General features: G+C 36.3%; 1 protein-coding gene across 2 annotated transcripts in view; it reads left to right on the forward strand.

The window, feature by feature from the left end:
• Positions 1-24,210, forward strand: part of TMPRSS15 (transmembrane serine protease 15) — a gene marked incomplete at its 5' end in the record, with an annotated part of 139,087 nt that overhangs the window by 28,106 nt on the left and 86,771 nt on the right. For both annotated transcript variants that reach the window (XM_079101223.1, XM_079101224.1), the window contains 3 exons: positions 3,045-3,176; positions 7,501-7,609; positions 18,258-18,364. In XM_079101223.1, coding sequence (XP_078957349.1) covers positions 3,045-3,176; positions 7,501-7,609; positions 18,258-18,364 — 348 coding nt within the window. The remainder of the gene's footprint in view (positions 1-3,044; positions 3,177-7,500; positions 7,610-18,257; positions 18,365-24,210) is intronic.

The following is a 24,210-nucleotide window of genomic DNA, read 5'->3' on the forward strand; positions in this document are numbered from 1 at the left end:
GAAGGAAAAGACTACAAATTTTAAAACATATGAAATTCTCTTTCCCACTCAAACAAACAGTAACTAATATTCAGGTAATGTGATCAACTGCTAGTGAACCAATTATTGTTTTCAGTGAGTACATTTCTTTAACGAGATTTCTTAACTCCTTCCAAACATTTTCTGTTAAGAAGTACAGCTTAGTAATTTTTAGAGAAGAAGAAATAATAGGGCAGAAATTAAGGAATGAAACTCAAACCAGGTAGTCAATGAACTCTCATTTTAAGAATGGAGGTCATTTACAAAAAGACTGGCATATCATACATTTCCGTAACAGCTAATATCTTAATCATTTTGTCAGAAAATATAATCATAAATGTGTATATAAAGGAATAATAAAAAGAAGATCTGGTAAAATTATGATTTGACAAAATCCTGAAACTCATTATCCTTGTATAACAATTACACTTGTGTTTTCCACTTTAATTTCTAAATGAGAAACTTCTGTCTCTTCACGGATCAAATCAGCTGAAGAGTACTTATGAAATTATTTGGAGAGAAAGAATGAACAAAACCTAAATAAGAGTATCTAATATTTCTATCTTCAAGTGAAAATGCTTCAAAATAGATTCATTTTCTAATCCCATCATAAGTTCCTGTTCTAATCACTATTGTGACTGAACACCATTAGTAATTCAACTGCTCTTCACTTAAACACTTGCTCCTTTTTTTCCACCTCCTCTGATCTTGGTCAGGAACTCATTTGATCACTGAAGCTCATAACTTTGTTAAGTGGCAATTCATTCCAAGCCCCATCTCTTCTGCCAATGGGAGAGTTCGGCCATTATTAAGGTCCACCTGGGGAATTGAAACAGCTTCTCCATTGCTCACATCTTTCCAAGTGATTCTCTACATGACCCCAGAATTGCCTTTATGAAACATGGGCTGGTCCCGTCATGCAAATATATGAAAACTTTATATGTCATTGCCTGTAGATAAACATTTCTCATATTTAACAAAGATTTAAAAGTCCCCTAAAACTTGGCACCAAATCCCCTTCCTGCTATGTGTTCCAGAAACATTCTGCCTTAATCTAGATAATTCAGATTCATCTGGTTTCCACATATGAATCTGCTCCTGTCACATCTTCACCTACGTTCCATACACCTGTCCTCCTGGTTCACTTCTAACCATCCTTCAAAATCCGGTTTAAACCCAACCTCTTCTGTGAAGATAGTTTTAATCTCTCCTTCAGAAGAAAGCTAACTGCCTAACTCTTGCTGCTCCTACAGCACTTCCTTTAAACATCTTTAAAAAAAATAATTAATGAACCAGTCTCCTATTGAACTCCAGGCTCTGTGAGAATAGAGGCTCTTCCTTACACATCCACTCCTCCCTGTCCCTTAAAGTTCCATGACACAAGTAATAGAATGAAGACTTGTGGGGAATGAATGCTCCTTAATGTGATGGAAGGGTCCCAAGTGCTGTCTATTGCCCAGGTTTGATCCATTGTTCAATGGAGAACGGGCAAAGATGCGAAGCCTCTGGAAGCAAAGCTGGCATGAGAAGAATAAGGATAGCCAAAATTACGTGTCTTCCTAGCGATGTGCCCAGATCTAGTCTAAACGCTGAATACATAGGATTCTATTAACAACTGTTAAAATAATGTAAAATTTCAGCTAAAGTTCTTTTTCCCAGCTATTTATTTATTAAACATTTATGCAGTACTATCAACCACTATGCCTTCTCCAGATTGGGACTCACTCAATGATAATGACTCTTTGGATAAGTAGCTTTTATATACGGCAATTCTGATATGCATTTGAACTTTATTAAATAACATTTTATCATTCTTTTATTCTTCAAAATGGGAGTATTTTGGCATTTTAGAATTACTCTGATCTTTATGTGCTATTTTAGACATTAGGTTTTCCATAAATTTCCCAATGGTTTACATCCATTTTAATTGGAGCCAGTTATGAAATGCTTAGTTGTGTGTGTGTGTGTGTGTGTGTGTGTGTGTGTGTGTAGTAACCCTGTCTATAAAAGTTTCACATCAGTAGACTAATTGACATAAATTTTTTTTTTTTATTTTCCAAGTTGATTTTATGGATCATAAGAAATTTCAGAATTTTACATTTTTATATTTTTGAAACCCAGCAGATGGCAGTACAGTGCTGGCTTTAAGAGATTAAGAACAATAACAAAATAAATGCTATTGAGTTAAAGATTTCAGAAACTTTAAGCCATCACTGTTATTCTAGTCAGAGACAAAAATATTCAAATACCCACATCACTTTGAAAAATAAAAACCTATGTCTTATCTTGTGGACATTTGAGAATATTTTTTTACTTTTAGTATTGCACTTAAAAATTTCCATGATAGTTTCTAGATGTAAAATGTGTTTCTTGGTGCCTCTTTATACTTACATATGTGGAAATGGTCAAGTGAAGGGGAAGACAGACTGAGAACTGTAACTTGATTAGATCCTGACCAGAATATGGTATGGAACCTAGCAGGGGTGTGTTTGAATCTCTGAGTCAAGAATCAAAGAGATATAGGACTAAAATAGTCATGGGTTTCTCTACTACTCAATGTACCAATGTACTGAGAGTGTTAAGCATGTTATCTTACTTTAAAATGTCTTTCATTGATGTACTTTTACTCCCCAGAATATTTATCACTAGAGAAGTCACTGTATTTTCAAATAAGTTTAAGAGTAAATGAACTGGCTACTAGATGCTGCTGGTGATAAATGCCCCACACAGAACAACAATGCCAGCAGGTGTAAATATTAAGGACTAAATTCCAAACTCTAATATTAATTTATCAAGCTTAAAACAAGTTTCATTTACCATTTATATAGAAACTTTTTTTTCAAAATTTAAAATTCTGTATATTTACAAATACTTCATTCATCAAATGAAATAAATGTTTCTATTGGAAAATGAAATATATGCTTGTTAAATAAGGAGGTAAATGACAAAACAAGTAACAAATATTTGAACATTGTACAGTGCAAGATTATAATTTAAATCTTTTTTTTTTTTTTTTTTTTTTTAAGGAAATGTCTCAATAGAGTGTTCACCTGACTTTAGGCCTTGTGCTGATACTCTGAAGTGTATTTCAGTTGATTTATTTTGTGATGGAGAAATAAACTGTCCAGATGGTTCCGATGAAGACAACAAAATTTGTGGTAAGATCACCCACCTGTTGTCTCTCTCCCTTCCCTTTGTCCTCTCTCATTGTACATACACATACATCAGATGTCTGAAAGTACTAAAGAATGAGCTATTCCAGTAGCCATGTGTATAATTTAATACAAAATCTAGAAATAATGATACTAATATTTCCTAAACTTTATTACATAATGTTATAGATGTTAATTTTACAGAATTCCACTTGATAACTTTTTAAGAACTCTGATCAGCAATGTCTATCATTAATGAGGGATGAGTCATCGTTTTTCATCCCTTCTCTATGTTAAACTACTATACTTTGTAATGAAATTGAATTCTTTTTTACCATCACCTTCCCCTAGTTTAACAGCACCTAATTCAGCGAGCATCACTCGATATTGATTGTTGCTTTTGTTTGCCTCATGCAATTCTGGCAATAATGGCAATAATGCAAACACTAATAGTCAACAACTTGTCTTACAAATAAAACATCTATGCTTTATTTGTATATTTAGCATTTATTTTTAGTGTTGTTATTATTTTCTTATTATTAAATGCTTATATATCATACAATATGTAGCAAACATATTTTCTCTGACTTATTATTTCATTTTGTAACTCAGTCCCATTTAGAAACATTTATTAGAAAGCCGATTTAGTCAACTTTTCGCTGCTGTGACAAAAGACCTGACAAGAACAATTTAAAGGAGGAAAAGATTATTTGGGGTTCACAGTTTCAGAGGTCTCAGTTGACTGAGACCACTCTGGATGGAGGTGAGGCAGAACAACACGGCAGATGGTTGTGATGGAAGAAAGCAGCTCAGAACATGACCACCAGGAAGCAGAGTTTCACTCACCAGGGACAAAATATAAACCCCAAGTGCTATCCCCAGTGTCCCACCTCCTCCAGTCACACCCTACCTACTTACAGTTATCACCCAGTTAATCCCTATCAATGGTTAAATGCACTGATTAGATTAAGGGTACCAATCATTTCTCCTCTAAATTTTCTTGCATTGTCTCACGTAAGTTTTTGTGGGACACCTCCTATCTAAAAGCATAAAAAAAGCAACATCTAACTGGGTAATTTATTTTGATATGTAACATACCTAAGATCACCGCATAAATGTCAGCATGGATTAGTCAGCAATGTGAAGAACCATTTGAATAAGTCTAACTGAGAATTTATTTTTAAATGCTAAACAGAAAAAATGAGTTGTATTTTTCTTTCCTTTCCTTTTCTTGGTATAGTTTATAATCAGTTTTTAAATTGAGTATGAATACAGTTAGTTCCTAAAGTGTGTTAAGGGTGCAGTTTCTATTTGCTCTACTTGCTTCTTCTATTATATGTTACACTTTTCTCATTTTGCCTGATATCAGTTAAAGATGAATGTTCCAATGAGGAGCAAAATTTTTAAATTACCTCTCCACTGGGTACATACTTTATAAGATGGACAGTTGGTCTGTTTCCCAGCATCAACTCAAGAAAAGGCAACTCTGCTAAAGAGACTTCCACTCAGCAACCCCAATTCAAATGTTCTTGGCTAAAATTCAAACCTACAAAGTTTAACTATGTTCTGTGAAGTGCACTCAGAATATATTGGTAGAAAATGCAGGCTACAGAATATTTTTTTAATCTATTTTATATAACTAAGTTACTCGAAGAGGAAAAAAAGCGATCTTTTTGCTATAGTTTTCACAGATTTTCTGAAATCTTTTCAGGGAGAATATGATACAAGTGTGCCATCATGAGGTAGCAGAGGTGATGTTGATTTTTATTTCAAAAATATTAATGTATGTCAAAGACAGACACATAGTATTAAACCTATGAAATGATGATTAATAACTAAAAAATGAAAAACAAGGCATAACGAGTATATTAGATGAACCAAATAATCAGAAAATATATCACACTATCATTTTGTCTCTATTTTCGTGGTATTTATAATTTTCATAAACTAATATCAATGTATATCAAAAAATAACTCTAAAAGAGTGACAGTTTGTCCCCCAATAAGTTTTAAGGCAATGAATTATTTTGCTAAGCACTTATAAACTCATGAGGTGGGCTTCAGTTTTAGAATTGAATGAACTATCTAAATTTGCTTTAAAAGCATAAACTGCACCATTATTTTTATTATCATAAAAGTTTTATGATTATTAAACCTTAATTCTGAGCAACCTTCCATGTGACTGTCTTTAACCTCATTTCCCATTTCCCTGATTACCTTATTTGCATTTTATTAATGTTAACCTTGTATATATTATTGATTGAATTACTTGTAAAATAAGGTGGCAGAAAATTCAATCAATTAACCTATCTTCATCCATTGGGAATTCAAGAGTTCAAGTTGTATTCATTTTAATCATTGATGATGGGCAGCACAAAAGTCCAGTGAACTTCACTGCAGCACCAACTTGAACTGTAGTAGCATAATTCCCACCTCAAAGCCCTTGTCCATCAATCTACGGTCACAGAAAAACACATAACATTAAGAGGTTTTTCTCTATATGAAATTAACCTTTGCCCTGTCTCATCCATTTATTTTGCTCCAGCTGTGAGCTCTAATTTTAGTTTGTGTTATTAATAGAGTCATATTAATGTTGACTTCCTCACACAGCTTCTTTTTTTAGTCTTCAGTAATTTAGGTTTGCACAACTTATAGCTGAGTATAGCTAAACCAAGATTTCTTTAAATTGTTTTTTGCTTTTGATTAGAATTGCATCAGCAAGAAAGTTCACTTTTTAGCTGACCTCTGAGAAGGAAAGATGCTGACTCACAGTCTTTAAGAGAAGGTGTAGGCCTATTTAAAAGTTGGCGAGTGTCCTCAGAATTTGCATACCTCACCTGTATGTGCATAATAGACCATTGTGGATGGGCATAAGTCATATTTGATTTATATACATCTTGGAGAAGTCAATGCCCAGAGCAAAGAAGCAACTGGTAAATATGGAACCAGCAGAAGGAGCTCTCAGTGGGTTCTAAGAACATATTCTTTGGAAGAATACCATCCCACTACAGGCAACATTTCTGATAGTACAAATGAATGACTGGTATAATTTGATATATTCATTTTAACCTCACCCTTGGAATTTTTTTTCTGATGGCGCACTAGAAAACATAAGCATTGCACACTCACAATCCTGAACACTCAGCAATCCTACTCATCCAAGGTTGCGTTACATCTTCTTACCCTAAAGTCTATCATGTTCCATTATCATAAGCAAAATTAATTTCTGCAAGAACAAACTTTTATTAATAAAAGCATATATACAAAAGCTCATAGCACAGCCCCACATCTTGAAATAATAGCATTTTTACCTTTTGAAATTTACTGTTATTAGTAGTTTGATACTGCTATAATTTTAAGTTCCTTCAGGAATATTCTCCATCTTTGATTCCATGCAGGAATTTGCAAGAAGTCCTTTTGATCAGAATTTACCCTGGAGTTATCCATTTTTAATAAAACTTTGCAACTCCAGGGACAGGCAAACCAATCATATTCTTTAATATTGAGTAAATACCATGATTATAAAAATTCTTAGCAATTTGAGACAATAATAGTTCACCTATATCATACCAAGAAAGATGGGAAGGGATTGCACTCTCTGTAGGCAATCAGAATATCAGATCTTTTTCAGCTACCCTCTCTGTCCCCAGAGTCCTCCATAGGATCTTCCACAACCTACTCACAGATAAGAGAATAATGTTATAGAACATCTTTGGCAAAACAACATTTGGAAATAGAAGCATTTACTTCCATAAGAGTTTGGTGGCCAACTCTTACTTCCATAATAGTTTGGAGGACAACTCAACCATATGACTCCATCTGACTGCAAGGGGTTTGGAGAAGTATGCCATAATCCTGCTTTGTAAAAAGCTGAAACAGAGCCTAGCAAATAGAAAAATATCTGACACATGGACATAACCTTTTGGAAAACTATGAATATTGTGAAGCACAAATATGTTTACACCTTTATGAAACCACATGTAAAGTCTGAAGAATTATTGAAGTTTCACCAGCTTTGCAAATTGATATCATAAATTGATTTTGTTTTGTTCCCTTTTCAATTCTGCATATTTTTTTGCTTCCTCTTGTTTTGTTGTAGAATGCTATTGCAAGTGTGGCCTATATTCTATTTTCAGAAAATTGGAAAAGATGGAATTGTTAAAAATTTTCTTCTTCTTCTTTTATTTACACTTTTACCTGCCTCTTTTTAGCTCAGAATAAGACTGCCCAGCTTTGAACCTCTGTTTAGAAGCTGGGAGACCTGCTAATAACTTAACCCTTCGAAATCTCCAGATTGTTTTGTCTAACATAAATTGGCATTTTTCTGCAGCCACAGCTTGTGATGGAGGATTTTTGTTGACTGGATCTTCTGGGACTTTCCAGGCTACCCATTATCCAAAGCCATCTAAATCAAGTATGGTTTGCCGGTGGGTCATACGGTAAGAGTGCATCTTCTATGTTCCATTCTTTTGTTGTAAAGTGTTTTTCTGATGCAATGTCTTATCACTTTCAGTAGTATGTTTTAACAATAATTGTTACCAGTAACTATAAAGCAAAATACTTTCAGCCAACAAACTGTTCAAAATAACCTTTTTAAAAATATTCTGTCCCAAGTACAATACTTTTTAACAGATGTGATCATATCATTAGACTCTGAAACAAGTTTGTTTCCTCCTCTGTGGTCAGTACATATTACAGTCTGCCAAAGCAAATAGCACAAATAAAATGCTGTGCATCACAAGAAATGGAATTTCATGTCATCTGCGTCTGTCCTCAGAATGCACTTCTCTCCCCATATCTATGGGGAATTGCTTCCAGGCCCCCCACCTTTGTTAATACCCAAATCAGTGGATGTTCAATTCCTTTATAGAAAATGGTCTAGTATTTGTATAGAACCTACACACATTCTCCCATATATGTTAAATCAATTCTAGATTACTTTTAATAATTAAATCAATGTAAATGCTATGTAAATAGTTGTGATGATTATTTAGGGAATAATGAGAAGAAATCTGTCGGGGTCTTAAGCCCCCTTGCTCTTCTCGACCAGCGGCAAGGGAAGGGGACACTTCCCAACAAGGTCAGACCGGGATAGGTAAGGCCCACTGACCGCCCACTCCCAGCCCTCCATGCGGAGGACAATCAGACGCGTCAGGGAGACCAGTCACAGCAGGAACTCGTTTATTGAGGAAATCACACAGCTTTTATGTAGGGTGGGGGCTAGGCGGGAACCAATCAGCTTAAAGGTCAGCAAGGCATGGGGTGTTCACGCAGGCAAGAGTCGCATAAGACTATATGGCAAGCACGAGCTGATCACGTTCACGGAACTATTGTTAACCAATCCCTGACGGTGGTCCGATTCATCATCATTAACTATTGAGACCGCCTTTGAGGCCTTGATCTTGCTCACTGGCCAGGGAGTAAGGAGTCAGCCTGAGTTAGTTAACATGTCATTAGTCCCAACATATCCCCCTTTTTTATATTAAGGGTGTGTCTGGAAGGGTCTTACCCATCATGGACCATCACCCTAGCAGTTTGGGGGTCTGCCTTACTCGAAGGTGTGCCTGTCTTAGGTTGTCCACAGCAGAGCAACATCCTTACCCGTCATTGGACAATGAGGCTCTAGCCCTCATTTCCTGTCTTAGGTCGGTATGAGCTCCCCATGAATCTTACCCGTCATTGACTACCACCTTAGCACTTCATGTGGGCCCCTCAGGAGGAGCAGGGCTTAAGGGAGAGACACTTAGACCCCAGTGTCTTGATACGAGTGATCCATGATCCTATAAGGCTCCCAATCATCATATGAAGGGCGGTATAATGCTGTCGAACCACCATGAGCTGCACAGACTTAGCCTAGCTTTTCAGTAAATGGATAAGTCTATTGATTATGCAAGGCCCAAAGGTGAACACAAGGATAATGGTGATTAGTGGTCCCCTAAGCGGGACGAGGTAGGGGAGCTACCCGTGTAACCTAGTCCAGAGGAAATTAGAGTGGAGCTCGCTCCTACCATGTTCCAGATCTTCTTGTAGGTTTTTGACTTTATCTTGTACAATGCCAGAGCGGTTGGCGTAGAAACAGCACTTCTCACCAAGGAACAGGCAAAACCTTCTTTCCTTCACCGTTAGCAGATCCAAACCACGACGATCTTGCAGGAGGACAGCAGCCAAGGAATCAAGTTGAGCCTGTAGATCTAACATGGTAGAGCTGCAAAGTGCAGTGTTAGGAGCTCTGTGTAGCTCTCAAGGAAGTCCACTGTCCAAAGCCATGAGGTCAGAGACCCCAGTCTCAATCACTGCTGTCCCATTTATGCTACTGTGTATTACACTCTTTCTTAAATGTCATTTTAAGCAGTTTACATATATTGAATCCTGAGTCTATATGAACATTAGTTAACACAGTTTAACATTGTATCTAAACAGGAATTAAGGAAATGCTGAGAGAGCTTTTAACTTTCCTTTTGTATGATGAAGTGTCTAAATGTTTTTGTGTTTAACCTTTAAACAAATCAGAATCTCAACAACCTCCAGAAATACATTTAACAAATTTTACATATGCCCTATTGATGACAGGTCCTATAATAGAACATTAAATGATAGAAATAAATCCCCAATAAAATTTACTCTTTTTAAGTTTAAAATTACTATTACAGACAAGTTTAGTTTGGAGAATAGCAGCTTGATAAATTCCCTGCTTTAAAAACTTATATACCTGGAAAATATGAACACATTTAATATATAAAGAGTGACCATTTCACAATTACCTTAACATTTTTATCTTACCAAATTAGTTTTTTTAAAGAAAAATTCAGACTCTGTAACCTAGTACAATACTCTAACAGTTGTTTAACCATAATTGTATACCCCAATTTTTAAGACTAATTGTTCTAAAGAATAAAACTTAAAAGACACAAAGTTAAGAATAAATTAGTGTTTCTAAGAAATCCTTGTCATTTTACCATATAGATTAAACTTGGTTTATATCAGAACATTAGTACTTCACCTTAGGAAAAAAACCTTAAATAGCTTTAGCTGTCTCACATACATACAACCAACTTAGTTACATGCAAACTTATTGAAACTTGCCCTTTACAGACTTTCTTAGCATTTACAACTCTCATGAAATTTCTTAATTTATATAAATTACTCCATTTATTTATAGTACTCTAATTGAAACACAGTTGAAACCTTTAGAACCCTTTGTATATAGAATTATACCTGTTAGGACATAACTATTAGTAACCTTGTTTTTAGTTTAGTGATGACACAAAACAATTTTCTCTATAAACACATTTGAGTAATCCCATGCATGTCAACTCTAATTCACTTATTTTGTAAAAACCAAGATATCAGACAAGTGTCCTGAACAGTATTTTCCAGCTTTTTCTTGTTGGAGGAAAGTCCTAGAAAAATTGATGTTAGACATTTTATTAACATCAACATTTTATTAGTTTGACCACCTAGAGACTTGCGAGTTATTTTCAAAACATTTTACTTCTATTAGTTTACCCAATTTAAATTGAACCTTTTTAAATATTTGGATCCATTTTTAAATTTTAATTTTAGGAGCGCTCAGTTTTGATACAGACAAAACATGACACCAGACAGCACGACATACACATAACACAAAATCAAAGGCCTTGTAACTTTATAGGTGAATCTCCATTGCAATGTAACAGATGTTCAAAAACTCTAGTTGAATAAAAAAAATAGAACTGATCAAAAAAGTCATGAGTTCAAAAAAAAATGTAGAATTCAAAAAAAACAAGAGTCCTGGAAAAATGATACGGCCATTAATTACTTTAGTAAAGTACCATAAAATTTACTTTTGCTGGAGTTTAGGTAAGGCTCTTTTTTACCTTTTTTTTTTTCTTGGGTTTGAGACTGGTCTCCTACTGAGCCTTCAGGCTTTCTCTATTTACATTTCAATGTAAGCCTTGACTGAGATTTGGATCTGAAAGGGGCCAAAATATTCCAGAAGAAACTTGATGCCTAGGGCATTTTAACCCTTATTCCTGGTTAGTAATCAATTCAGGTTTGGATGCAGAAAATTGTGAAATAATTATCTCCCAATATTTGTAGGGACTGGGGCTACTGTATCATACTCCTTACTAGGACATGCCACTGATGGTTGGGCTGGTTACTCCCTCCACGCCAGCATATGTGGGTCCTCGTGGCAGGAGGACTAGGTGGGCTGGGCTGGGGAATGGAAGCAGAAACAGCTGAGTCGAAGTTGGAGGAGGAGGAGGGATTTTAGAATACTTGCGGTAAACATACCTCAAGAGGGTGTGCTCTTGGATGAATTATATTGTTCTGGTTGATGGTATTTGAGGTTCCTGGCCGGCACCCAGATAGGGTTTGGTTCTCCAACTGGGAATACACATCCAAAACCTCTGCCAGCACTTATTAGTGGATCAGGACCACGCCAGCATCCAGTTAATGGATCTTTCCATTCAACTTCAACTTTCAGGTAGGCACCTGATTGGCCCAGTGTCTTTGGAAGGCAGCTAAAGGCTGATTTTTTGACCTAAGGTTAGTTGTTCTTGTACATTTCTTAAATGTTGAAGCTTATTTTGAGGTAATGGCCACTGTTCCACCCATATTGGGGGACCTGGGAGCCATTGGATTGCTGGCGTTATTGGAACAGTGGCCTTAGGATTGGGGGTGAGGCTTTACCCGGGGAGCTGGGACCTTCTGCCTAGATGCCTCAAAAAGAGGGTCTCCTCTGTAATTGCTAAAAGGGCCAGATAGATTAAATTGTTGTTCATATTCCTCTTGCTCAAGGAGGTCATCATATACTGCCTTGTGATCAGTTGTTATATAGACCTCTGCTTCCCCTAAGATATCCTGTCCTAGTAAATTTGCAGTAAGACCTGAGGCCACGAGGGGGCGCATGTCTCCCTGGGCACCGTCCACATCCTGCCATTTGAGCCAATCTTTGGTCTCTTCTGATTTAGTATTACCTCCTACCCCAAGCAACTGGGGGCCAGGAATCAACCTCCATTGAGGTGGAACTTCCTCCTTTCTTAACACAGTCCTATCTGCTCCAGTGTTGATGAGACAGCGGAATTTCTTTCCTGCTATAAAAATGTCCATTTTTGGCCTGACCCCGGGGACAATGGGAACAGTCCAATGTGCCTTAGGGGGGCTATTGGGGGAGAAACCTCCTTTGTGTGACGGGGCTGGAGGGTGCCCCCTGATTAGTTTAAAGGTTTCCCCTCAATGTCGAATTTAGATTTGCAATCCTTCTGCCAATGGAATCCCTTTCTGCATCTTGGGCAAGGTGTTTTGGGGGTGGCCAGCCTTTGAGCTGAACTGGCCGGACTTTGAGCTGAACCCCTAGAGCGTCCGGGCAAAGCCTCAGAATACACCCGACCAGTGGGGCAATCCCTCTTGTAGTGGCCTGGTTGCCCACAGCCATAACATACTCCTTTGCCCTTAGCCCCGACTGGTGACAAGGCTGCCGTGAGAGCCTCAGCAAGTGAGGCAGTTTGGGCCTGTAGGGCTGCAACCAAGGATTGAGACTGATGCGCTTGCGTGCCAATATCTTTGGTAGCCACTATCCACCTTCCCATGGAGCGATCTTTCATCCCTGCACAGGCCAATTTGTGATCGGTAGTCATTCCTTCCCAAACTAACATTTTAACAAATTGATCTCTTAGGGGCCCTGGAGGAAATTTTCTCTGAAGGCTTCTTTCTACCCTTTCAATGAAGGTTGCTAGGTCCTCAGTTGCCTTCTGGGTAATTCCTGCGATGGGGGGTTCTGAGGGGCCCTCCTCTAGCTTTTTCCATGCCGCCAACCTTAGGGCTCTTACTTGTTCTTGATATGGGGCTGGGATGGCAGCCTGTAAGAGGCCAGTAGAGAATTGGTCACTGGACCCTGAGAGCATCCCATAAGTAACCGGGATGGGAGGGTTAGCGGCCTGGTTCCATTCAACCTGATCATGACGTTCTTCATTAAAAAAGGCACACCACTTTAGATATAAAGGACCAGGAAGGACAGCTTTAGTTAGGTTCTTCCAATCCTGAGTGGTGCACTGCTAGTGGGCGAGGCCCTGGAGGATGGTTTCAGCCCAAGGGGAATTGGGCCCATCCTCTGAAACAGCTTTCTTTAGTTCCTTTAAATCTTGTGCCTCCCAAGGGTACCATATAGCAGGCCGGTTACCCCCTGGATTAGCATTTACCGGGAAGGCCATACAGGGAGGGGGGAGGGTAGAGTCAGTGCGTTCTCCCCCAGTATCATAAAATGGCCGCTGGGAAGATTTCCTGCCATCTGGACAAGATGGTGGCAATGAGCTTCCCTGGGGCAGAAGTGGACCCTCGCTATGTGTAGAGGCTGGCTGCCCTCGTGGTTCCTCAACCTCGGGAGGAGCGGATGGAGATGGATTGGGCTCCTCATTAAAGGTCTCCCAACGTTTACTATGTGGCAAGTTTCTGGAAGGAGATGCAATGGGAGGAGCCAGCGGTTCTTTAGGTGGCGGCTCTTTGGGGAGAAACTTGGAGCCCCCTTTGGGAGGTCCTGGAGAGAAGCAGGCCTTAAGGGTGGATAATGTAGGGCAGACTCCCAATGGGGGACCCTCCCCTAAATTGATTTCCCTCTTCTTAACAAGTTGTTCTACACGATCCCATGTGGACCAGTCAAAAAGATTAGTGGCGGGAAGCCAAGAGGCCACCCGAGTAAAGGTGTCCCAGGCTTTTTCCGCCTGTGTATCAGACCACTCGAGGCCCCTACTCTTCAGCATGAGTCTAAGAGCTGAGAGCGCAGGGTCACCACGTGTGGTGTGTGTTTCCCCATCTTTTCGGGGATGCCTTACCTCGGAACTCGCTTGGCCCGATCTGCCGGTACTTTCGGTTTTGAAACTGCCTCTTCGCTTTGGCTGCGGTTCAGCCTTGAGGGGCCCAATGTTGGGTGCCAGATGTCGGGGTCTTAAGCCCCCTTGCTCTTCTCGACCAGCGGCAAGGGAAGGGGACACTCCCCAACAAGGACAGACCCGGATAGGTAAGGCCCACTGACCGCCCACTCCCAGCCCTCCATGCGGAGGACAATCAGACGCGTCAGGGAGACCAGTCACAGCAGGAACTCGTTTATTGAGGAAATCACACAGCATTTATGTAGGGTGGGGGCTAGGCGGGAACCAATCAGCTTAAAGGTCAGCAAGGCATGGGGTGTTCACGCAGGTGAGAGTCCCATAGGACTATATGGCAAGCACGAGCTGATCACATTCGCTGAACTGTTGTTAACCAATCCCTGACGGTGGTCCGATTCATCATCATTAACTATTGAGACCGCCTTTGAGGCCTTGATCTTGCTTACTCGCCAGGGAGTAAGGAGTCAGCCTGAGTTAGTTAACATGTCATTTGTCCCAACAGAAATCAAGTCTGTATATGTTCAGTACAATTATTTCTGAGTATATTTGATCCTATTAGTCAGCTTTTCATTGTTATGACGCGGGAAAAACAATGTAAAGAAGGAAAGATTTGTTTTGCCTTATGGTTTCAGAGGTGTTAGTCCATGGCCAGCTGGCCCCATTGTTTCTGAGCTTAAGGTGAAGCAGTGCATCATGGAAGAAGGGCATGGCAGAACAAAGTTGCTCACCTCACTGCTTCCAGGAAACATGGAAAAAAAGAAAGAAAGGAAAGAACCACAAAGATACACCCTCCCAGGGCAAGCTCCCAGTGACTTAATTTCTCCAATGAAGGCTTACCTTGCATAGATCCCCTCCACCTTCCAATAGTCTCTTCAAATATGAGTACTTCAACCCATTAATCCATTGATGAGATCAGAACTCTCAGGATTCAATCATTCCCCCCAAATCCCATCTCTGAACATAACTACATTGGAGACCAATTTTTTTTACACATGAGCTTGTGGTGGACATTTCATATCCAAACCATATGAGATCCATATGTGGTTAGATCTGTGAATGCATGACTATGGAGGGCTGAATTCAGTTCCTTTATCATTATGCCTATAACTGTTTATAAATCTTCAACAGTGTGACACACTTAGCCTTAATCAAGCTAGGAAAGAGTTCTACCACTTAGCTCTACCTCTGGCCCCATTTGGGCTATATCTTGAATGACATTTGGATCAGTTATTATATACTTGATCTCGAAGTTCTTATTTCAGTTGACCAGTTAAAATGTGGCGATGGATCAAAATACACAGACTGCTGACAGATGATCTAACCCGAATGTTTACCTAGCATCCTTCATGAAAGAGAATCTTTCAGACACTCCAAGGAAAAAAGAATTTATAAATAAATATAAGGGACACTGAAATAAACTCACTAAAACCTATGTATATAATAAATTCTTCATCAATCTTTAGAATTTTAATACCAAATGAAAACAATTTAATTGTAAAATCCATTTCATAATAAAGATAAGTCAAATTTAAAGAGTTTATGAGCAGAACAGAAAAAAACCTTTTGCTATAATGTTAATGTCCTTTATGTAATAATCTTCCTATATGAATTAAGAATTTGTATTTCTTTTCTTTTTCCCTTCCTTTTGTTACATAATTTTAAAACCCTTTAAAGAAATTCACTAGTGATATAGGAATGATTATTTGAACCTGAAAAATCTAAAATGTTACCTTAAATCAAATAGTGTACTTCATGATGGAATTGTAATTGAAATAGTCACATAAACAATTAATTTTTCTTCTCCATCCTGATTACTATATTAGTGATTCATTGTACCATATAGTTTTTTTTTTTCTCAATGGTGATCAAAGTAGGTATAAAGACAATGACTTTTCTACCTGCTTAGAAGACCAATTAAGTGGAGAAATATTTCATATGCAACTAAACTATGTTATGGCCTATACCAACCCATCCTTGACATTATGACTACATTTAGCACAGGCCAAATTTCAAGATTGTGAAGGGCAGTGACAGTCTGTGTGGGTTCAAATCTAGCTTCTTCAGATTTGTCCTAGAGAAGTAGTGCCAGTGTTGCCTGGGACAAATCTGAGATGTGTCATTTAAGGAAGATTAATAAATCTCTGTGACCCCAAATATTTGCATCTGTAGAGCTCAGCAGCTCCAACTGCTTGGATCAAAGTCATCATAAGAGCTAAAAATGAATATAAAGTAATTGCACATGTAAGTGCTCAATAAAAATAAACTATGAAAAGATAAGCTAATAAAACAAAAATTCAGAGTGTATACATTAAATTTAAAAAAATGTTTATTCCCTTAAAAATATTAGAAGGTAACCAAGAGATTTAATATGATTAAAACATCAGATTGTAGCCTTCTGTTAATCTTATTTTTATTGCAAGTGAGTTGGCTGTTTCAAATTAAAAGAAACTAAACACAGTATGTACTTTCTCTCTTCAACCTTCAATTATCTATTCTGAGAAGGCAAAGGACCCAAAACATAAAGGCTCCCAGGTTGCTTCTCTTGCATTCGTTAGTAACACGGCATAAAAGCAACACCTGATGAAGAACTCAGTCTTTTCTTGCCTACAGACACCAGAACTTTAATTAAAAGAGAAGTCATCTCTAAAGTCTTCTTTATTTCTTCTGCCTCTGTCTTCTTCAGCTTTGACTCTGGATTCCCTACAGATCTCAGCAGCAGGCTAACTCTGCCTGAACCTGCTGCTCCCTCATCTTGATCTCCTTGCCCCGCCAACCTCCCGTGGTTACTAAGCACATCTGAGAGTATCCTGTGAATGGTATCTTCTCACAATCACCACTGGAGCTTTTCAAAACAGGCTAGAATTCACTCCAGAACCACTGTACCCAATACCCAGGGCTGAAGGCTATGTCAGGTTATTTTTGTATTTTTGGTTTTTCATTTTTCTTTTTTCTTCTACTTTTTTTTTTTTTTTTTTTTTTTTTAACCACATGCCACTGTTCTATCTCCCTGGCAACAAACACTGCTCAAATCCATAAACCCGGGTTTCTTCTTAGATGACTTTTAATTGTGCCCTGTTCCTAGCCACCAATTCATTTTACTGTCACCCCCCTCTACTCCTCGAAGACTGAACTCCAGCTATGAACTCCAACCCCTGATTAGATTTATAATGCAGTGTTTGTCAGATCTTGGGTCTTATCACAAATAGTCATTTCTCAATAATTACCTTTAAACATTTAAAAATTAACTTTCTTTGGAAAGAAGATCTGCATTTGTCTGCTAGACCAAGTTACTACTAAAACTATACCTAAAAATCAAACTTCTTGTGCCCGTGGCCAGAAGACCGTATTCACCCAGGATCAGCTTCTGGGACAGGTCATTTCTCAAGGCTTCTGCTTGGCTTTGGAGACTAAACCTCTACTCATTTTCAGATGCCCTCTAATTATCAGGGAACTGTTAATCAAAACCATAAGATATTATCTGGCACATATTAGGATGATCATTACAAAAATCAAAATGAAATAGGTGTTGGTAAGAATGTGGAGAAATTGGAATCTTTGAGCACTAAATATATGAGTATAAAATGATACAGTGATATGTGGTGCTCAAAAAGAAAATTAAAAATAGAAAATCTATATTACCTAATAATCCCATTTCTGGGTATTTATTCAAAAGAACTGAAATCAGGATCTCACATGATTTATCTGCACTCCTTTGTATATTTTAGCATTATTCACAATAATCAAGGAATGGAAAGAAACTGAATTTCCATCAACCCGTAAGGGGATAAAAGAAATATGTCATATATACACAGTGGAATGCTATGCAACAATAAAAAGAGGAAACCCTGTTGGTGGTACAGTGTGGATGAACTTTAAGGACACTAACTTAAGTGAAATAAGCCAGGCACACAGGGTAAATCCTGTATGATTTCCTTTATGAGAAGTTCCTCAAGCTGTTAAACTTCCAGAAATGAAAGCAGAATGTGGTTACCAGAAGCAGGAGGGACAGATCAATAGAAGTTGCTGTTCAGATAAGTTCTAGATATCTGCTATTCAACATTGGGTTAATAATTAATAGTGGACTGTGCACTCAAAAACTTGTTAAGGAAATAGATGTCATGTGATTTTTAACACAACAAAAGAAAATATATTCAATCTAGACCGCATTAAAAATTATGACAATGGCTGAAAGTGTTGTAACCTATTTATGCCTTTAATTTAGTGTAAACCAAGGACTTTCCATCAAACTGAGCTTCGATTCTTTTAATACATATTATAGAGATGTGTTATATATTTATGAAGGTATAGGACCAAGCAAGATTCTAAGAGGTAAGTTATAAGAATATAATATAATCCATTATCAAAATGAAAATATGTGAGAAGTTTTTTGGAGTAAGATGTTTTCCCTTTAATTTTGAACTAATATGAACTTGAAATTTAAGTTACTGAAGGAAAAAACAAAACTGGTCCTCATTAAGAAAATTAGGAAACTGGTGCTCTATATAATCTTTGTAACAAAATAGTAACTATTTTACACGGTCCTCTTCTAATAAATGTTTTTAAGAATCATGTGAAAGAAATGTATATTTGTTTATCATACATTCCTCAAACAATACTCTTCATTAAACAAAATTCAGACAAACACTAAGTCTTATTATTCTATTTTCTCTGTTGTTGCCTAAGTCATAAACACACAGAATCTCTGTCAATGTCCACTTTGTTGGGTAAAACAGATTCTAGCATCAGAGATAAACTCAGTAAACAGTAGTATAGATAGCACTGCTACTACCTAACATTTATCATTAGTATAAGGAAACTGATAGCCAAGGAGGAGGCAGTGATGCATGAGTAATGTATATTTGCCAGTGCACTTATTCCATTTGGCCTCAGAAGTGCTATTTATGGTAGTCATTTTAAGTAGGGGCAAAATTCCAGGAGAAATCCTGCTATTAAAGTTTAGTCATTTCACCATCCAGACTGTAGGTAATGAAAAGTGAGTCATATCTAATAAAATATCTTTAATTGATTTAATGATTGGGAAATATTTAAATAAATGCAGATAATATTTAGATTTTAGGGATGCTATTGATCTAACACTGCAAAATGATTTATGTAGATCATCTTATTTAATATTTTCAACAAATCTGCAAAGCATTTATGAGTCAAATAAGATCTAAAAGGTTAAATAATCACAAGTTCACAGAACTAGTTGTGTATGAGACAGACATCAAATCAGAATTCTCTACTTTCAAGTTATCTTAATTTAATTTTTAATTTTTAATATTTAAATTTTAATTAAGATGCATTTTAATAAATTTATTTTAAAATAACCAATTAAATTAAATTAAATTAAAATTCATTTTATTCACTGAATTAATTAATTAATTGATTAGAAAATTTTAATACTTAATGAATAATGGAATTTTTCCTTGTGCTTTGAAAGTCCAAATACAAATAGAGTAATGAGAATCCATAAAACATGCGAACTCGTGGTAAATAACATTTGGCTTAAATAAATGTGTGAATTATTTCATAATCATTTTTGTTACTGACACATGCACTTCTTCAAAATTATAATCAACATAAATATTTACTTAGGTGGACAAATAGTCAAGTTCATATAAATATCTTCAAAGGCTGTGACATTAATGAATTTTAGCATACATTGATTACTTACAATGCATAAAGTAGTGCTGTCAGTTCTCTGTCAGCTCAATAAATACTCCCCCACACCAATTATTTAGGTATTATTATAGTCTTTCCTTTACAGATGATGAATCCTAAATTGAAGGAAGTTAAATGTTCAGTAAGTGGTAGGTACCCTCACATTCCTTTATTCTTCAAACACCTTGATTTATCTAAACACTATTTTCAATGCTTAAACTATCAGTAATTTATGAATAAATATTAAATAGTTAAGCATAATGATGCAAATAATGCACAAATAATCACCATAAAACTGTAGTATGAAAGAGAATAGAAAGAGACCTATGAAAGTGTTTCTAAATTAAAACAGAATCTTCCACTTAAGGTCATCTAAAATTTTTTATTTCAAATTTTTTAAAATAACTAAATATTTTAATTTTAATCAGAAAAAATTGTTTGTTAAAACTTAAATTTTAAAATAAAATAACACTTATAAAGAAAAGCAATTATATCTTACCACTAGCAGCATAGTGCTTGGTATAATGTAAAAATCTCAGTATTTGTTGATTTAAATTTAGATTAATATGTTTGTAATTTTATTATATGATATTAAGGTGGGTTTCCAGTAGATATAATCATAACTTTAAACTTTCAATAACTTTCATAACTTTAAAGTTATTTCTTATTGAAATAATTTCAATACTTTCATTCTCAGTTTACAAGCCCATCTTATATAAAATCTTTGCAAATCTTTTGTGTGAGAGATACTTACCAGATTTCCTTTCATTCAATTCCAATTCAGAAATGTATCTCAAATGCTGTTGTCACTTTTTGAAAATATGTAGATCTATTACATAAATTAGGGGAAATGGATTATATAAAGAAATTATAAACTATCTAACACCATGAAATAGTTGCTGTATTCTTGATAGAACAAACAAGATAAACAAATCCCAAAGCATTTTTCACTTTCAGATAAAGTTATGATGTAAAAGTTCTCTCACTGGTAAAAAGTGTTACAGAAAGATAGACATTACATTAAAAAAAAATAGAGTGTGATGGGGTCTTCAAACAGAACAGAAGTCAATGAGAATATATTGCCAGGAGAATGAGCTTAAAATATTCTTTTTAAGTTATAGTGATGAAGGTATAATATTAAATTCAATGGTGATAATAATTATCAATACCACATATGATAGAAGTATGAGCGAGCGCATTTAATTTTTTGTTCAGGAAAACCCATAAATGTTCCTAAGCATCCTCAAAGAATTACAACATAAACAGTCTGAGAAAGCACACTAAGCACATTGAAGTTGATTTCAAAGTGCCAAGCTCAGAATATGTGTTTTGAGTGCATAGTTGTTAATGCAGTTCTTTACCAAGTGCTCAGGTGAAATTCCATTTCCACAAGACAGGACTGCTGACATTATATCCTTACCGCAGTCCTTTAACACTGTGTAATCTTCCTTTGTTGTTGGTTTATCCTACAACAAAATAACCATTTCGTGGATTTGGAATTAAGTAATCTATGCAAACATTTTTCAGGAAAAACATTTTTGAAAAACTTTATGCTTTGTATTGAGACACTTTCGTGTATTCTCAAAAGTATCCATTTACTCACTTCTGTTGATAGGAATACATTAAATTGAATTTTTAATCTGTTTTATTGTTTCCTTTATTTCAAGGATTTCTGCTTGATTCCTTTTTATAATCTCTATTGACATGATCTTTCACTTCCTGTATTTTCTCTCCAATGTCATCCTTTATTCTGAAGATCAGTCTAACTATGTATTTTCAAAACTCCTTCTCTGACATTCCTTCTACTGTGTTGTCTATTGTTGGAAAATCTTGGTTTGTTTGAAGCACTTTGTTCCCTTGTTTTTTCATGTTGTTTGTGTGTCTTCTAGTCTAACAATATGGAGCTGAGGCAGCACAGATTCTACCTTGTAGTCTTATAGTGTAAGTAGTGTAAGACTTGATGTTTATGAGTGAGAGGGAGAGGGAGAGAAGATAGAAGTAAAAATTTGTAGTAACAGGGAGGGAGGAGTTAATAGAGGTTGGCTATTTGTATGAGAGAAGTAAGAAAGAATCCAGCGAGACAGGTTGGTAAGAGAAAAAAATATGTACAGATATTTTTTAAAAAGTAAAAATGTAAGAATATACAACAAAACTGTCCTATACTATTCAGATATCCCATTCATCAATAAATTGATACATGAAAAATATTTGGATTCAAAGATGGTAGAAGTGTGAGAGAGAGGGTGAAAAAAACAAATAAATAAAGGAGGAAAGTCTCAATGGAAAATTGAATGATTGCTTCCACTGGCTTTCAAAATTTTTCTCATCTTCCCTTCTCCACCAATAGGTGGGGTTATCTGAAGTTTGAATGTTAGCTCCAGCCCAGTGGGTGCTGGGCCAGTGGGTGAATCAGATAGCAAGATAGCCCTCACACCCTCTTACAGTCACCCATGTAGCTGGTCCCTGCCTTCCCTGCACACCTCAGGACTCACTGAGCTGGAGAGAGCCAAGTTTTGCACAGTTTCTTCAACCTGTACTCCCCCCAGAAATCTCAAAATGAAGGAAAAAATAAACCAAATTAAAAATTCAATGTAAAGTATCACCAACAGACTAGACCACTTGGAAGACAGTGAACCTCAGACAACAAAGACGAAACATATACTCTTGAAAATAAAGGTGACCCCACAGAGAAGATGGTTAAAAAACACGAATGCAAGGAACTTATACGAAAAGTGGGATAACATGAAAAGACCAAATTTAGGATTTATCTGAATAGACAAAGGCATAGAGATACAAATCAAAGGAATGCACAATGTTTTCAAAGGCATAATATCAGAAAACTTCCCACATCTAATGAATGAAATGAAAAATCAACTACGAGAGACTTACAGGACCCCAAATGTACAAAGTTAGAGTAGACCCATACCAAAGTACGTTATAATAAGAATGACTAACGTACAGAATAAGGATAGAATTTTAAAGGCTGTGAGAGAAAAAATTCAATTTACATGCAGGGGGAAAACATTTCGGATCTCAGCTGATTTCTCAGCCCAGACCCTCAATGCCAGGAGGTCCTGGAATAACATGTATCAAGCTCTGAAAGAAAATGGATGACAACCAAGAATTTTATAGCCTGTAAAATTAAGTTTCAGATTTGAAGATGAAATAAAAAGCTTCCGTTATAAACAACAGTTAAAAGAATTCACAACTAGAAAACCTGTGCTGTAGAACATCCTTAGCAACATATTCCATGAGGAAGAAATGAAAAAAAAAAAAAAAATGAAGATCAGCAAAGGGAGGAACTACACTAAAGTAAAGGTCAATCAAAGGAGAAACTGACAGGGAATACAAATCATATCTCAATAATATTATGAATATTAATGAATTATGAATATTAATGGCCTATACTCTCAATCAAAAGACATAGACTGACAAATTGAATTAAAAAAAAAAAAGACCCAATAATATGCTGTCTTCAAGAGACTCACCTCCTAGGAAGACATCAACAGACTGAAGGTGAAAAGTTGGGAAAAAACATATCACTTACATGGACCACATAAACAAGCAGGGTTTTCCATCCTCATATCAGACAGAGTGGACTTTAAAGTTAGAAAAGTTAGAAGGGATAAAGAAGGACATTTCATACTGCTTAAGGAATATATTACTTAGAAAATTTTAATGAGCACTGACTTAAAGATTTGTCCCTTCTAAGCTCTAAAAGATTATCTAATCATGATTATCTAGCAAAAGTAATAATTCCTTTGTCAGGACTCCCATAGGGTTTCTCTCATGTTGAATAATTCCTCAGTTTTTTGTTTTGTAACTCATCAATCAAATATTTCTAATAGAGAACCTTCTTACTTTCCTCCCCGAAATGTGTCAAACACATTAAAAATCCTTTATATCATGCAGGGGATACTCTAGTGCAAACATTTTTACTTCCATAAATGAAATAACATAACTGGCTTTGAACTTTTTTCTGTTGAATCCTACTCTTTACAAAGTCTGTCATTCCTATCTATCACCCTCTTTCCCAACTTCCCAGCATCTTTATCATGCTTCCCTCTTCTCTTTCACAAAACCTATTCACCAGGGTCATTGCTATTAGAAGAAAAATGAGGAGCTTGTTCACATTCAGGTGTGACTGTCTGACAACTCTATGTAAATTAATATTTATAGATTATAGAATTTGTGAAGGAAATACTGGATTTTCTTAAGGAATTAGTATTGAAATTTTTATTCTATCAACTATAATGTAATATAGTAAAAATTCACCTTTTATAAAATTTTAGGTAATTGGTTTCTTTTTTTCTTTCAACAAAAGATGTTTCTTTTACGTAGGCAAACTGTATCACTCTGTACATTCATATCTTCATACATGCACTCAAATATAGACTAAACTTCTCCCATGTTCTGGCACAATGACCGAGGTACAGAAAGCATTGAGCCATAATCTCTGCCTTTCCATGACTTAAAATAAATTGGTGAGAGAGAGATACCACAGCCAGCAT

Source organism: Sciurus vulgaris (assembly GCF_902686455.1).
Source record: "Sciurus vulgaris genome assembly, chromosome: 10".
Taxonomy (NCBI): Eukaryota; Metazoa; Chordata; class Mammalia; order Rodentia; family Sciuridae; genus Sciurus; species Sciurus vulgaris.